The 15,870-nt window shown below is 43.7% G+C and overlaps 1 protein-coding gene across 1 annotated transcript in view; it reads left to right on the forward strand.

Annotated features, from left to right (window-relative positions):
* oca2 (oculocutaneous albinism II) overlaps positions 1 to 15,870 on the forward strand; it is an 85,871-nt gene that overhangs the window by 63,809 nt on the left and 6,192 nt on the right. Inside the window, exons 22-23 of the mRNA XM_034293648.1 lie at positions 1,642 to 1,735; positions 4,824 to 4,917. Coding sequence (XP_034149539.1) covers positions 1,642 to 1,735; positions 4,824 to 4,917 — 188 coding nt within the window. The remainder of the gene's footprint in view (positions 1 to 1,641; positions 1,736 to 4,823; positions 4,918 to 15,870) is intronic.

Genomic DNA, 15,870 nt, shown 5'->3' on the forward strand with positions numbered 1-15,870 from the left:
GGGATAGGTCAAAAAAGAAGCCGTATCTAAACAGGATCCAGAAGCGCAGGCGTTTTCTCTGGGCCAAGGATCATTTAAAATGGACTGTGGCAAAGTGGAAAAGTTTTCTAAGGTCAGACAAATCAAAATTTGAAGTTAATTTTGGAAAACTGGGACGCCATGTCATCCGGACTAAAGAGGACAAGGACAACCCAAGTTGTTATCAGTGCTCTGTTCAGAAGCCTGCATCTCTGATGGTATGGGGTTGCATGAGTGGGTGTGGCATGGGCAGCCTACACATCTGGAAAGGCACCATCAATGCTGACAATTATATCCAAGTTCTAGAACAACATATGCTCCCATCCAGACGTCGTCTCTTTCAGGGAAGATCTTGCATTTTCCAACATAACAATGCCAGACTACATACTGCATCAATTACAATGTCATGGCTGCATAGAAGAAGGATCCGGGTACTGAAATGGCCAGCCTGCAGTCCAGATCTTTCACCCATAGAAAACATTTGGCGCATCATAAAGAGGAAGGTGCGACAAAGAAGACCTAAGACAGTTGAACAACTTGAAGCCTGTATTAGACAAGAATGGGACAACATTCCTATTCATAAACTTGAGCAACTTGTCTCCTCAGTCCCCAGACGTTTGCAGTCTGATATAAAAAGAAAAGGGGATGCCACACAGTGGTAAACATGGCCTTGTCCCAACTTTTTTGAGATGTGTTGATGCCATGACATTTTAAATCAACTTTTTTTCCCCTTAAAGTGATACATTTTCTCAGTTTAAACATTTGATATGTCAACTATGTTGTATTCTGAATAAAATTTTGAAATTGGAACTTCCCCATCATTGCAGGTACACATTCGGAACAAAGATGTACATTAGAAGGTTTTGGATTCTTTATCAAAGGTCATATTTTTCTGTTGAAAAATGACCCTTGAATAAACTACCCATTTGCATCTCCTGCAGTGCAAGAGATCGTGTGGTACAGGATAAACCAATGAGGTGAATTATACCTGAAGTAGCCACTTCAGAAATCACTCAGAAAAATAACGTGTCCCCAATAGCATCCTATTCCTTATTCCCTATTTTGTGCACTATTATTGATCAATAGTCCAAAGAAGTACTCAATATCTAGGGAATATTAAGCCATTTGGGAAAGAGTCCTGATTCAAGGGTTACTGAATAATATGAGTGATGAAGAGCTGACTCCTAATGTGGCAGGTCCTTCCAGAGTCAACCTGTTCCACAGCCTCACTATGTGGCAGGCCCTTCCAGAGTCAACCTGTTCCACAGCCTCACTATGTGGCAGGCCCTTCCAGAGTCAACCTGTTCCACAGCCTCACTATGTGGCAGGCCCTTCCAGAGTCAACCTGTTCCACAGCCTCACTATGTGGCAGGCCCTTCCAGAGTCAACCTGTTCCACAGCCTCACTATGTGGCAGGCCCTTCCAGAGTCAATGTTCCACAGTCTCACTATATGGTAGGCCGTTCCAGACTCAACCTGTTCCAGCAGTGGGATGTTGAGTGCTAAGCTGCTGTCAGGCTGGAAAGCTCTGTAGCTTTAAATATGAATGGATGATAAATCAGCACTTGACAATGCTTCTTGTATTATTGGCTGTTTCTACACTTTGCTGTTTTTGTCCCTCCAGATCCCTGTCCTGATAAATCTGAGTCAAGACGCAGATGTCAACCTGCCTATCAAGCCCCTCATTTTTGCCCTGGCCATGGGAGCTTGTCTGGGAGGTGAGGGCGCACTACTATACAATTACTACTTCAACTACTATTATTACTACTACAGTAATACTATTAGTATCACTACAATGATTATTATACTACAACCATTATTGTTACTATTTCTACTGCCACAACTATTATACTATTTTTATTACTTCTACTGTTCAACTACTGCTATTATACTACTATTAGTATTGCGGCTCTTGTTGTTATTATTAGTATTATTATACTACTTAATTATTACTATATTTATTGCTACTTTTATTCTATTATTATTATTACTTCTACTATTACTACTACTTTTATTACTACTATTTTGTTTATCATGGTGAGAGAGACCAGAAAAAACTTCTCCAGAGATGTACATCACACAGGGCAGCCTGGGCCCGTTAAATGTGGCATGCTTTATACAGCGCCACCTATTTTAGATGTTCATCTTAGATGGCCTTTCTGCCAAGAGGACAGACTAAAGCCTCTTGTTTCTCTGGTTTCTTCCCAAACTGCATCCCTGTCGTGCACTTCATTTGACCACATAGGGAGCAGAGTGCCATTTGGGACTCGGGCCATGCCGCCTCCGCTCACTAATTCCCTTCCAGGTGCCCTCCACCCAGCTAAGGCCCTGGAAGATGAAAGCTGCATGACAGACAGAGAGACATTAAAAGCCAACCTTATTTTGTCTTTAACATACTGTAACCTGCAGGCAGACAGACAGACCCTGTGTGTGTGTGTGTGTGTGTGTGTGTGAGGGGATGAGGGAGGGAAAGGACATGGAAAGAGTTGTCTTACTGGGCACTTCAGTCTAATCAACTGCAGTGTGACAGGCCTGCATGGATCGATGATATGATTCTGTCAGAGCCTGGCTCCATCATGCAATGACCTTTTAGAGGCAACTGGAGAGGGAGCCATATTGAGCAGCATATCCTCTCAGCGTGTCAAATCGCACCCAGTTCCCTGCAAAACCGCAGAGTTCAGATCGTAAAGAAGTGCCCTAGATGAGACACGGTCATTTGAGACGTGGCTTGTGTCTGCCGTAGAGGGCAACTAGGAGAGAGACTTTAAAAGCTTTGACAGCGTTCATAAAGCCAGAAGGAGTTAGGAGACACCTCTGAACAGCACTCCGTATAGTATTTTGAAGGATAGTTGTGTGTTGTTATTACAGTCGAAGATGAAACATTTGTAAGTCAGTATATCTACATTCATAGCTTCAGAGTGAATGACTTACCGTCACGTGCGCATATGGAATATTATATTTATACTTAGTGTGTTGATCAGTTGAATCCTTCTGCAACCTTTTGATTTGAAGGGCTGCTGTACAGTTTTTCTGAAGCTAAACCATGTGTTAATGACTGGTCCATAATGGTACCGAAAAAAGTATTGATTTAGTTCAACCCTTCTGCATTAATGAAAATATAATGGTTTCCCTAATGGCAGCTAACTTGGACTATGTTATTTGCTACTATTAAATCTAAACTGCTAAAGCAACCAAAAGGCCACACGGTTTCTGTTTTATTGCATTAAAGTGGTTAGAGTGATTGCTTCCTCGAGGAGGTTTAAAATTGCAATCAGCACCTCAGAATGAACCTGACATGTTTACTTGAAATCAAGTGGAACATTCCTTCGTATAAATATGTTGGATTAGCCCAGGCTGGTTTTTGATTACATTTGAAGTGAGTCTGTCTCCTTCACAACTTCATAACCTGTTTTTGAAAACGTGTGAGGTGGCGTGAGCATATAATTGGTTTAAATTGTATGGTCACACTTGACTAGTTGAAATCAGCAGAACATTGAAAGTATCGTTTTTCAAGGTGGAAGAAAAACATCACTATTTCTGTCAGGGTATTATGTCCACATACACTCACCTAAAGGATTATTAGGAACACCTGTTCAATTTCTCATTAATGCAATTATCTTATCAACCAATCACATGGCAGTTGCTTCAATGCATTTAGGGGTGTGGTCCTGGTCAAGACAATCTCCTAAACTCCAAACTGAATGTCAGAATGGGAAAGAAAGGTGATTTAAGCAATTTTGAGCGTGGCATGGTTGTTGGTGCCAGACGGGCCAGTCTGAGTATTTCACAATCTGCTCAGTTACTGGGATTTTTACGCACAACCATTTCTAGGGTTTACAAAGAATGGTGTGAAAAGGGAAAAACATGCGAAAATGCCTTGTTGATGCTAGAGGTCAGAGGAGAATGGGCCGACTGATTCAAGCTGATAGAAGAGCAACTTTGACTGAAATAACCACTCGTTACAACCGGAGGTATGCAGCAAAGCATTTGTGAAGCCACAACAAGCACAACCTTGAGGCGGATGGGCTACAACAGCAGAAGACCCCACCGGGTACCACTCATCTCCACTACAAAAAGGAAAAAGAGGCTACAATTTGCATGAGCTCACCAAAATTGGACAGTTGAAGACTGGAAGAATGTTGCCTGGTCTGAGGAGTCTCGATTTCTGTTGAGACATTCAGATGGTAGAGTCAGAATTTGGCGTAAACAGAATGAGAACATGGATCTATCATGCCTTTTTACCACTTTGCAGGCTGGTGGTGGTGGTGGTGTAATGGTGTGGGGGATGTTTTCTTGGCACACTTTAGGCCCCTTAGTGCCAATTGGGCATTGTTTAAATGCCACGGCATATCTGAGCATTGTTTCTGACCATGTCCATCCCTTTATGACCACCATGTACCCATCCTCTGATGGCTACTTCCAGCAGGATAACGCACCATGTCACAAAGCTCGAATAATTTCAAATTGGTTTCTTGAACATGACAATGAGTTCACTGTACTGAAATGGCCCCCACAGTCACCAGATCTCAACCCAATAGAGCATCTTTGGGATGTGGTGGAAATGGGAGCTTCTTGCCCTGGATGTGCATCCCACAAATCTCCATCAACTGCAAGATGCTATCCTATCAATATGGGCCAACATTTCTAAAGAAAGCTTTCAGCACCTTGTTGAATCAATGCCACGTAGAATTAAGGCAGTTCTGAAGGCGAAAGGGGGTCAAACACAGTATTAGTATGGTATTCCTAATAATCCTTTAGGTGGGTGAATTTGATTGTTTTGCTGATAACTATTTTTTGTGTCTGCAGGAAACGGGACGCTGATTGGTGCCTCGGCCAACGTTGTGTGTGCAGGCATTGCTGAACAACATGGCTATGGCTTCTCCTTCATGGAGTTCTTCAGGTTGGTGCTCGTTTCTAAAATAAACTTTTTTACGCTGCCATGCCGTGGATGTCTGGCTTTAACTGAACATACCACTGTATATAAGTTATCAATATTAGGAAAAGATTGATACTGTTCTTATTGTTTTGACGTCGCTATGTTACTTATTTTCTCTAAAAACAATATATGTCTGCAGCAAGGAAAAACAATATGTTTGAAACATCTAATCGCAAGACAATCACAGTGTGCTATTGAAAAACACATAGTATCGGCACTGAAGTATTGTGACATCGTATGGTATGAGTTCCCTGGCTCTTTTAGCAGGCTTTCAGTAGTGACTGTGTGTTTATGTCGGAGGCCCAAGCCTGAATGGAACCTACGATGGAAGCAATTTTTCCTTTTTGCAACAATTTGTCAAAGTGGGTTTCTCAGTGTCGTAGTTGCCTAGCAACGGATAGTAATCAATACAGTTGTGTGCAATGTCCAATCAGTGAGCAGAAAAAATCTTAAAATAACCCATCACATCACTCTGTTCGGGACTCAGACCGGTCCGTTCAACACAGCTGTCTGGCAACTGTGCGGATGTAAAGTCGGACAGAAGGGGAGATGTTCACCAGGGTCTGGACCTCCTGGCTAGTCATGTACTTCAAGCTTGGTCTGGCTCACTCACCTTTTCATTTGAAATGTGAACCTAGACCTTTCTCTGTCTGTACTGACCGAATTGTCCAACATCAGCTGTACTTTGTAGTAGCTCGCTCAGCTCATCGATAGACTAGTATTTTTATTTTTTTTTATAATTACCAAACATATAGATTTATGGAGCAAATTACAGTATATAACCAGGATCAGGACGGGGTGCTGCTTGTAGTAGAAATTCTCCACAAACGGCTTTGAGCATGCAGCAAAGGTGCTTTGGACGATGTCACCCTGGCCTCCGGTACAGAAAACGTGTTCAAATTGTTTTGTTTGATACAGGCTTTAAGTGCGTCATTCAAGCAGGCAGGGAACTAATTGAGCTGCTTCTAAGCTACAGACACCTCTCCAGCCCCGCTTGGTTTTCCTCGTCTCTTGAGTTGCCACCTGCTCTGCGCTCAGCGCTCACAGAAACTGGGCTCCGTGGCAGGAACGTGGACCTCAGAAGCCTCCCCAACCGGCGCCCCATTTCCTACATAGGGCACTGGTTTTGATCGGAGCCCCATGTACCCCAGTAAGAAGGTAGTACCCCACTCTGTGAAGGGCATAGGGTGCCATTTGGGGTCTGCCAAATCCCTGTCGTCTGTCTAACACTCAGCCAGAGAGGCTGTACAAGGGGGGAGGTGGTCAGTGTGAACAGAACAGCTGAATGTGGGTCTGATTAGGTTGTGCATAGGAAGTGTTTGGGGGGGGGGGGGGGACAAGCAGCTTGATTTACTGAGAACTGCATCTCCAAACAAAGAGAGAGAGAGGGATGGATGGGGGACAGCGGAAAGAGGCGCAGTAGATTACCATAGCGATAGCAAGATTGGGTGAGTGAAAGAGGCGGAGACAAAGTGTCCTAAGCATTTCATTCTACTTTTGGCTATATACTCCAAAGTGAGGATTTAAAATTAGACATAGAAGTCTCAGCGTTTGAGGTTACTTGAGTACAAAGTGGTTTTACCATTTTAAACAGTGCTATTTCGGGGCACCAAACGTATTGGGACAGGTGCCTCGACTGTATTATGTAACTTTGTAATCTGCGAGGGCATGAAGAGAGCTGTCAATGTATAGTCATGAATCTAGGCTTTGTTCTTGTTTTTTTGTTCATTTATTTGCTGTTGGTGTCTGTCCAGGTGGAGCCATTACAGCGACATGCTTCAGTAACATTCAGCTTGCCTTCCTTAATACCAAACAATGCTCTTAAAGGTATGCTCTCAGTCAGAGTCTCCCTGAACCTGCCTGTATCCCGGACATCCCAATCCTGTGTCTGAACTGCCGTGTGTCAACATCTGTAGATATGTTGACACATGGCTTGACTGCTAATTCAAAACCCATATGATTAACCTTCAGTCTAAAGATTAAGATCCCCTCAGGGCTAACCCTAAACTAGATGTTATTACCGCATTGCCATTCGTCTGCAGCGGCCCCCGTCAGCAGTAATCCCTGTGACCTTTACACTCTGACCCTCTTCAACAGTTACCCCTGTGACCTTCACACTCTGAAACTCTTCAACAGTAATCCCTATGACCTTTACAATCTGACCCCCTTCAACAGTAATCCCTATGACCTTTACATGCTGACCCCCTTCAACAGTAATCCCTATGACCTTTATAATCTGACCCCCTTCAACTGTAATGCCTGTGACCTTTACACTCTGACCCTCTTCAACAGTTACCCCTGTGACCTTCACACTCTGAAACTCTTCAACAGTAATCCCTGTGACCTTTACATGCTGACCCTCTCCAACAGTAATCCCTATGACCTTTACAATCTGACCCCCTTCAACTGTAATCCCTTTGACATTTACACTCTGACCCACTTCAAGAGACTCTGTGCACCAGCGTAGTGAGGAACTTCCGCTTTTGTCTAGAAGTCGGCATTGCAGTTTCCGGTTTACTTACTAATACTCATCCGCATTAGTAAACACCTAAAATCACAACAAGATGAGTGACGCTGTTGTATGGGAAAAAAAAGAAATATAATGTACGTGACTCATTTAAGTTTCAAGGTACAAGTGGGGCATCATTTTAATCAGGAGAATGTCCTCTTTTTAATAAAATATGGCTTGCGCCATTCAATGACTTCAAACGCTACACTAGAAATAGTGAGAAAAGGCGTTTTTTATATATATACTTCCACGTAACGCAGGTTTAAGCGCAATTAATACCATATAGGACCAGATGTTTACTTCCTATGTCAGTTGTTATTTTTCTGTTTCGTTGTGAAATGAGGTTACAGTAGTAAAATAAAAGAGGAGACCTGTTTTGGTGCTTTTTTAAGGCTATGGCATTTTAAGCTTCATTCAGTTATAAGAGGCTGAACGAAGGTTCGTTTCAATTCACTTGCTATGGGGACGCGCTAGCGTTCCAGCTCAGCCAGCGTTCTTTAGCCGTTTTTGAGGCTAGGGTGAATTTTTATGCGTTCTACTGTCCTGCCAAATACTACACTAAAAAGGAACACGTCGCTAATTAGCTTAGCCGATAGCCGGCCGGCACACCACAGTAAACTACTTACCCTCGTAGTTGTGCAGATAACTCGATACGTAGAGTTTGAATCCCTTGTTCCGCTTGCTTGTTGGAGCAGGGGACCAGGCATCAACAATTCGATGGACATCACTAATGCTTATTTTGGGCAGTTCTTGGTGACATCTACTAAAAATTGAAATTTTGGGCGACGCGGGTGATCGCCTTAAGTAAACCGGAAAATTATATGCCAACATCTGGTTAAAGCGGAAGTACATCCATACGCTTGTGCACAGAGCCTTTTGTTTCCCTGTGACCTTTACACTCTGACCCACTTGAACAGTAATCCCAGTGACCTTTACACTCTGACCCACTTGAACAGTAATCCCTGTGACCTTTACACTCACCCACGGATACTGGACTCTCTGGTACAAACTTATTTACATTTACCTTTCAGGTAAATGCCCCCTCTGCCTCAGCTCACTTAACTTCTGGCAATCCAATATTAACCTGCGCTCTGGTTCATCCAATATAGATGGAAATATCCCAAAGCTGTCAGTCTGCACTGTAACCTCATAGCCAGTGTGTCATTTCGAATCAATGACAGAAAAATGCGTCACTGTCCAAATACATCTGGAGATCATTGTATGTACTGTAAATCTGTCCCAATTATTTTAGGTATTGAGAATCTATATTTAAACCTCCTATTAATTGTTTAACTTCAAATCAAAATATTTTGGTCCCAATACTTATGGTGGGTAGGTTAGTAAGTATGTAGGTAGATAAGTAGGTGGATAGAAGCAGAAATGCCTATTATGGCCTCGTTTCATAGCTCCTCTCCCGTCCCCACTCCCCTCTCTCCCTTCTCCCCTATGCTCCCCTCTGCTCCCCTATGTGTTTCAGCCTCCCTTCCTTGATCTGATTTATGTTTTTCAGCCTCCCTTCCTGGGTCTAGATTATGTGTTTCAGCCTCCCTTCCTGGATCAGGATGTTGTATTGCAGCCTCCCTTCCTGGGTCTAGATTCTATGTTTCAGCCTCCCTTCCTGGGTCTAGATTCTATGTTTCAGCCTCCCTTCCTGGGTCTAGATTCTATGTTTCAGCCTCCCTTCCTGGATCAGGATGTTGTGTTTCAGCCTCCCTTCCTGGATCAGGATGTTGTGCTTCAGCCTCCCATCCTGCTGTACTGATCAGTTGTACGACCCAAATGGCAGTCCCATACTAACAGGCCACAGATTGCCATTTGGGATACAGTCAGTCAGACCAAATGAGGGCCAGGAATCTTTTTGTTAAGTGGAATGGCAGCCAGTCCTCTCAAATCCCTCATCAGACAGACAGATAGAAGGATAGATAAGGGCTGATCAATCCTGAAGGAAAGATCCATCCCACTGTGCATTTAGAAGGTCTCTGAGATAAGCTTGTCATTATCACCTTCCTCTTCACTTCCAGGGGCAAAAACCGTTAGCTGTTCTTCAAACCATAAATCTTTGTAATGTAAAACAACAGGCAGGTTTACACAAGGCCCTAAAGACCCCTTGTGAACTCATAGACCAACTCGGACGTGGTAATTCAGTGTTGGATTACAAACTGCCACCTGTGAGTTGGGACATAACCCCAAAGCCGCCCTCACCGCGAGGAAAGACTTCCTGAGGCTGGACCAGCAGGGGATAAAGGGGGTGGTGCTTGTCTGTGGGGGGTGGGGCACGATGGGGGTCCTAGTGTGCAAGGGATTGGGTTGGGGTTGACAGCAGGTGTTTGATTGAATTTTGAATTTTACCATTAACCACCTCTCTCTCTCTCTCTCTCTCCCTCTCTCCCTTCCTCCACGGTCCTCCTACTCTCCTCTTCCTTTCCCACTTTCCCTCTTTTCTGTTCTTTGTGACTTCCTCTCGTTCTTTCTTGCTTTCTGTCCCTCTCTCCTTTCCCTCTCTTTGGATTTCTCTTTTGCCCATCTCTGTCTCTCTGTTTCTCTTGTCTCTCCACTGTTCTGCCTCTCTCTCCCTCTTCTGTTTCCTCCTCGCCCAGGTACAATTGTCTGTGTGATTTACTGATTACTGTAAAACTAATGTTACCACCAGCCAAGTGTACACCCCACACAGACAAATTACCATAGCTCCAACTGTCCAGTTGTACAGCATTTCCCTATTTTTACATCCCAGTACATTTCCATTTCCCCTTTGGATATTGCTGTGGATAGTGCCAGCTAGTTGATTTATATTGCCAGTCATGGATGGGCCCATAATTGGCTAGCTGTTGATTGGATCGGACCAAGCTGCACTGTTTGTCTAGAGGGACAGGTTGGAGAGGAGGGAAGGCAGTTTGCTTTACAAGCTGGAAGGAGCGGAGAGGTGTATCAAGTATGGAACAGAGGAGCTGAGAATGACCAAGCAAAGTCCTAATGGTTTTAGAGAATATGTTTGCATATTTCCCTCAGGAAACCCCTTTACTCAATTCACGCTTTGCTTGGAAAGTGGATGTTTCTACATCCAGGGATACTTCTGGCCTCTTATTGTGTCCTCCCCTTTGTCCCTCGTTGTTTCACAGCACAGTTGGGGTTGGACAATAATACTGGCAGGAGATTTATCAAGGTCACGTTTGAACTTGAATATTCATTCTTTACTGCGTACATTTAGGTCCAGAAATATTTGGACACTGACACAATGTTTAGAATGTTGGCACTGTACGCCACCATAATGGATTTTAAATTAAACAACGAGATGCAATTGAAGGGCAGGCTTTTAGCTTTAATTCAAGGGGTTGAATAAAATATTGTGTGAAATGTTTAGGAATTGCAATCATTTTCATACATAGTCCCCTTATTTCTGGGGCTCAAATGTAATTAGACAAATTAACACAGTCATGAATAAAATGTTAATTTTTAATACTTTGTCGAGAATCCTTTGCAGGCAATGGCTGCTTTAAGTCTGGAATGCATGGACATCACCAAACGCTAGGTTACCTCATTTGTGATGCTTTGCCATCACAAAGCCCCAGACCGAGGGAGATTGACCGTCATCTTGAACTTCTTCCATTTTCGAATAGTCGCTGACCTATTCCATGAGTGTTTGTCAGTTATCCGACAGATCAGATCGGACTGCAGACTCCACAGACACTAGGGGACAACAGACCGGTGCGCAATCTCTCTCAATCACGATTGCGTTAAATAACATCGTAGGCCTATATAATCAAGTAGACAAATTCCCCCGTCGCGTCAATATAACCACGACAAGGTCCGGCAAATGGAAACAAAACGTATTGACTTGGGCGTTGGATAACTGACACGTTACCCACATGCCATTGGGTCACAATACGGCAACTGTATGAGATTGTATAGCACAGACACATGGCACTGCAACCAGCTGCGTTAAGCAGAAAACCTCTCTCCATCTTGCCCTTTAGAGTTGTCATTGCCCAATCTGATCTCTATACAGTGCCTTGTGATGTAGGGGGCTGCTAGGGACACCACCATGTAGGGAATCGGGGCTCCGGTCTGAAATGGCGCCCAGGGCAGGGAATAGGGTGTATTTGGGAAGCAGCCCCGGGGAGACCGAGACAAGCAGTCAGCTGATGTCAGGACTCTGAAACAGCCTCAGTGGACACTAATTAAATCAGTAAGATCACAGGACAGACAACGAGCTTCAGCCAAGGTGAACTCACCCCTCCTGTCCTACCTCCCACATCCCCTCGTCTCCCAACCCCTTTACCCCACTCTCCCCCCCCCCTCTACTCCCCTCTACTCCCATCCCAGCTCGTCTTGCCCACTCACTGTTCCTCTCCTCTTGCTTTTAATGGCCTCTCACCCTATCCTGCTGTGCATCCTGGGTAAAAGTGTAGAGCTCAGCAGAAAGTGATGCACATGTCCGAAGGTAACCTTGTTGCATACGATATTGTTAAGAGAGCGTATTCTGTTATTGTCTGTTTTGATATAATCTTCATGATAAGACTTAAGAATCCTCAGACAGGCCAAGTTCAGCAACATCCTGTCTGTAAACTGCACTGACAAATACAGTGAAGGTTAGGAGCGTTTACAGTATGCGGAAGGTAGATTAATAAATGTATTTATCTTTATTTATTCAGGGAGAACCCACTGAGCACACATTCTCCTTTACTAGCATGCCCTGTATACATAATCAATGTTTTGCAAGCAAATGAAAAATGTATCACACACTCACTTAGACAAACATTTCAACAAGCAAGCACTCATCTGTAGTTTAAGAAAACCCATTTATGCTCAGGCCAAACTTTCAGCAATGCTTTAAATTCACTTAAAGGCACTGGGTATTGAAACCTAGGGCCATTTTACTTTTTCAGGCTGTGAGAAGATGCTCAGGACCCCCCAGAAGCACTACGTAATGTTAAGCACAACTTAACGCAGCTGTGAATAAAAATGTACGGCAGTTGTCATCCAGTACTATCCAATCCTGTGTCCTCATACAGTCCTTCATAGTTTTTACCTTATAGTTATCCCCTATCTGTCTGACCGCTGTTATGGAGGTTGCATGGGATCCCCTATCTGTCTGACTGCTGTTATAGAGGTTGCATGGGATCCCCTATCTGTCTGACTGCTGTTATGGAGGTTGCATGGGATCCCCTATCTGTCTGACTGCTGTTATGGAGGTTGCATGGGATCCCCTATCTGTCTGACTGCTGTTATAGAGGTTGCATGGGATCCCCTATCTGTCTGACTGGCATGACAGGGGTTGGATTGGATCCTCCTGTTACACCTGGGCATATATGTTGGCGCTGTACAGGCTGCCAGTACACTGCATCTGCCAACTTACAAACCTGCTCTCCCTAGCAATGTTACACGCATGGAGCAAACAAAAGGGAAGTGAGTGTTTTTGCCCATAGACTTTTTTTCATAGTCATTTTCAGAGAGCAAGGGTGGATCTGTTCTTTGAGGGTTACAATTTAATCTTGTAACACATATTGACCCAGAATTTAATCAAGCATCTGATCAATTACACAACACATCAACCGAATAAATAGCCTTGCTTGGTTTGAGCTCCAAATGGTGCTCACTAATCATAATAAACATCCCCTCCTGCCCCATAAATAAGCCCCCCACCTCGACCTACCAGCCGCCACCCCCACCCACCGAACTGCAAGCAGATTCACATACCTCTTCCCATACACAGTCATACCTCACGTCCTCTGTCCCGATGTCTCTGATAATTTCAGTCCAACGTTTGGCTGAAAACTCGATAAAAACATAATGGCCACCCTCTGGGGTGTCACCGTGTCTCTAAGCTGACGGGGAAAAGTGGTCCAGTAGTCCTGAAGATTATGGTGCACGGTACTTTCTCTTTGCAATTTTCCATCCTCCGTCTCATTTTGAACTGTCCATTTTCCCCACTTTCAATTTCAAAAACATTAGAGACTGTCTGCCGAACTTTTACCGTAGCCTGTGAGCAGACACGCCATCTGTTTTCTTCAGGAGAGCGTTTTAGTGGAGCAGTTGCACTGGGTTCATTTACTCAGTTTTGTGAATAGAGCACATTCCTACCATTTTATATAATCTTCTAGACATCTCTGAGCCGTGTCCCCAACGTTACAAGACACCCCATAAACTGCTTTTTACTTTGAACCTGGCATTCTCATGGGACGACCCTCCGAGTCATCACTTGTTAGGCGTCCTCCCCCAACTGATCAACTGGAATTACTGATGACGTAGATGACCTTTCCATTTGCAAATTTGACAGGGACACGGCTCATAATCTTAATATTCATTACAAGTATGGGTATAAAAGCAGTGGTCTCATGTTCACATGCTGAAGACCGGGTTCTTTGAGGACCTGTACATTTTCGGGTTGTGCCCCAATGGCATCCCATTCTTTAAACTGTAGTGTACTACTTTTAACCAGGAAACATCATCAAATAGGTCTCTCAGAAAAGGTCATCTATTAATAAGATTAGTAGATATATCTTATGTAAGAGAGCGTAAACAGGGAAGAGAGATAGAGAGCGATAGGAAAGAGAGAAGAGGAAAAGGCGAGCATCCAAGAGAGAGGGAAGGAGAGAGAGAGAGAGGGAGAGAGATCAACAGAAAGCAAAGGAGAGAGAGAGAGTGAGGGAGCACAGTGGATGGAAGAGTGGGGAATTTGCAACTTGGGGGAAAATTCTCTGCAGCATCATAAATATCAGACTACTTAATTTCCTGGAGGAACACCATGTCCTGAAAAGAAGCCAAATTGGATTTTTACCAAATAACCGCACAACAGACCACATTTATACCTTCCTAATTGACAAACAAGTCAACCAAAACAAAGGCAATGTCCTGTGGACTTCCAGAAAGCATTTGGACACAACAGTCTTGTCTATAAATAAATAAAAAGGGCTATTGGAAGAAAACCATGACGTTATTAAATAAATGCACTCTAAAATAGAACTAAGCTATAAGTGCTTTTTGAGGTCACTTTAGTTTTGGGTCAATGGTGATGCTTTTTTTAACCCTTTTTTTTTTTAGTCCTAATTTCGCGTCAAGTCATTCTTGCCTAATTTTAGCATCTCCCGGCTGGATTGGGAGAGTCTTAACACGTTCTGCTTCTTATAACCGTGCACACTCAATCTGGAAAAAGAATATTCACTGGCAAACAACCCCCACTGAGCTTACAGGCGCCAGAACGACCACAAGGATTGACCAGAGCATGAGGAAGCAAAAGGCAACCCTGCCTGACATCCACCCAATTTACACCCAATTTGGTTTTGTAACTGACATCCACCCAATTCGCACCCAATTTGGTTTTGTAACTGACATCCACCCAATCCGTACCCAATTTGGTTTTGGAACTGACATCCACCCAGTTCACACCCATTTTGGTTTTGTAACTGACATCCACCCAATTCACACCCATTTTGGTTTTGTAACTGACATCCACCCAATTCACACCCATTTTGGTTTTGTAACTCACATCCACCAAATTCGCACAGCCAGATGTGATGCCTCTGCATTGTTGCTAGGCCGTCCACTGAAAGGAACATCACAATCAACTTGTTTAGACTTTTCAATTACAAAACCATTGTCGACTTTGAGAAAGTGAGCAATTTACCATGCCACGTCAATTATGTCAGTTTAATTTAATTAAGTTAGAACAGAGGAGGAGAGAGGGAAAGAAGGAAGGAGAGACAGGAGAAAGCAGGGAGAGATTGCAGACGGAGACTAACCCAGTCTATTTTCCTACAAGATGGAATGCCTGCAATGAGCAAGTGGGGCTGTTATAGTTGCAAGAGGAATTTAGATGCTGTCCCTGGTGTTTTTAGTTCATTTTCTGGGGAGTTTTATTTTCTCTTCTTGTTAAATTAAGGTGTCAGGCACTGTTATAGACTGTATGCCACAGAATTTAGCTGATAATTGTCCTATTATGTCCGTATAAAATCCATTCCCTGTGACTTTGTCATCCAGGGACATCTGTCACGTTCATGCCACTCCGGACTGTTCTTTACAACACAATGTCACATTGAGGAGATGGAAGTCTGACAGTGAATAATGTCCCAAAGCATGCTCTTTATCCCATAATGCACTTCCTCTCCTCTATCTCTCTCCTTCTCCTAATGTCTCTCTTTACTTTCTTCTCTTCCTCTCTTCTCTTCCTCTCTTCCTTCCCTCTCCTGACGCTCGGGAAGCAGAACATGCCTTTGTGATTGTGTGCTGGGCTGAATGGAGCGCAGACAAAATCCACAAATGTGACCAAAGTTACACTTTTTCCTCGGTTTGGCCTTGTCTCATTGGTTGAGCTCATTCCTCCCCTCCCTCTGTTCAACCTATCTGTCATTAGGTTTCTCTGAGGTTCTCCTCCTGTCTCTCTCTCCCTCGTTCTCTTCAATCCATCTGTCGTT

This window comes from Esox lucius, chromosome 8 (genome assembly GCF_011004845.1).
Source record: "Esox lucius isolate fEsoLuc1 chromosome 8, fEsoLuc1.pri, whole genome shotgun sequence".
In the NCBI taxonomy this organism is placed as follows: Eukaryota; Metazoa; Chordata; class Actinopteri; order Esociformes; family Esocidae; genus Esox; species Esox lucius.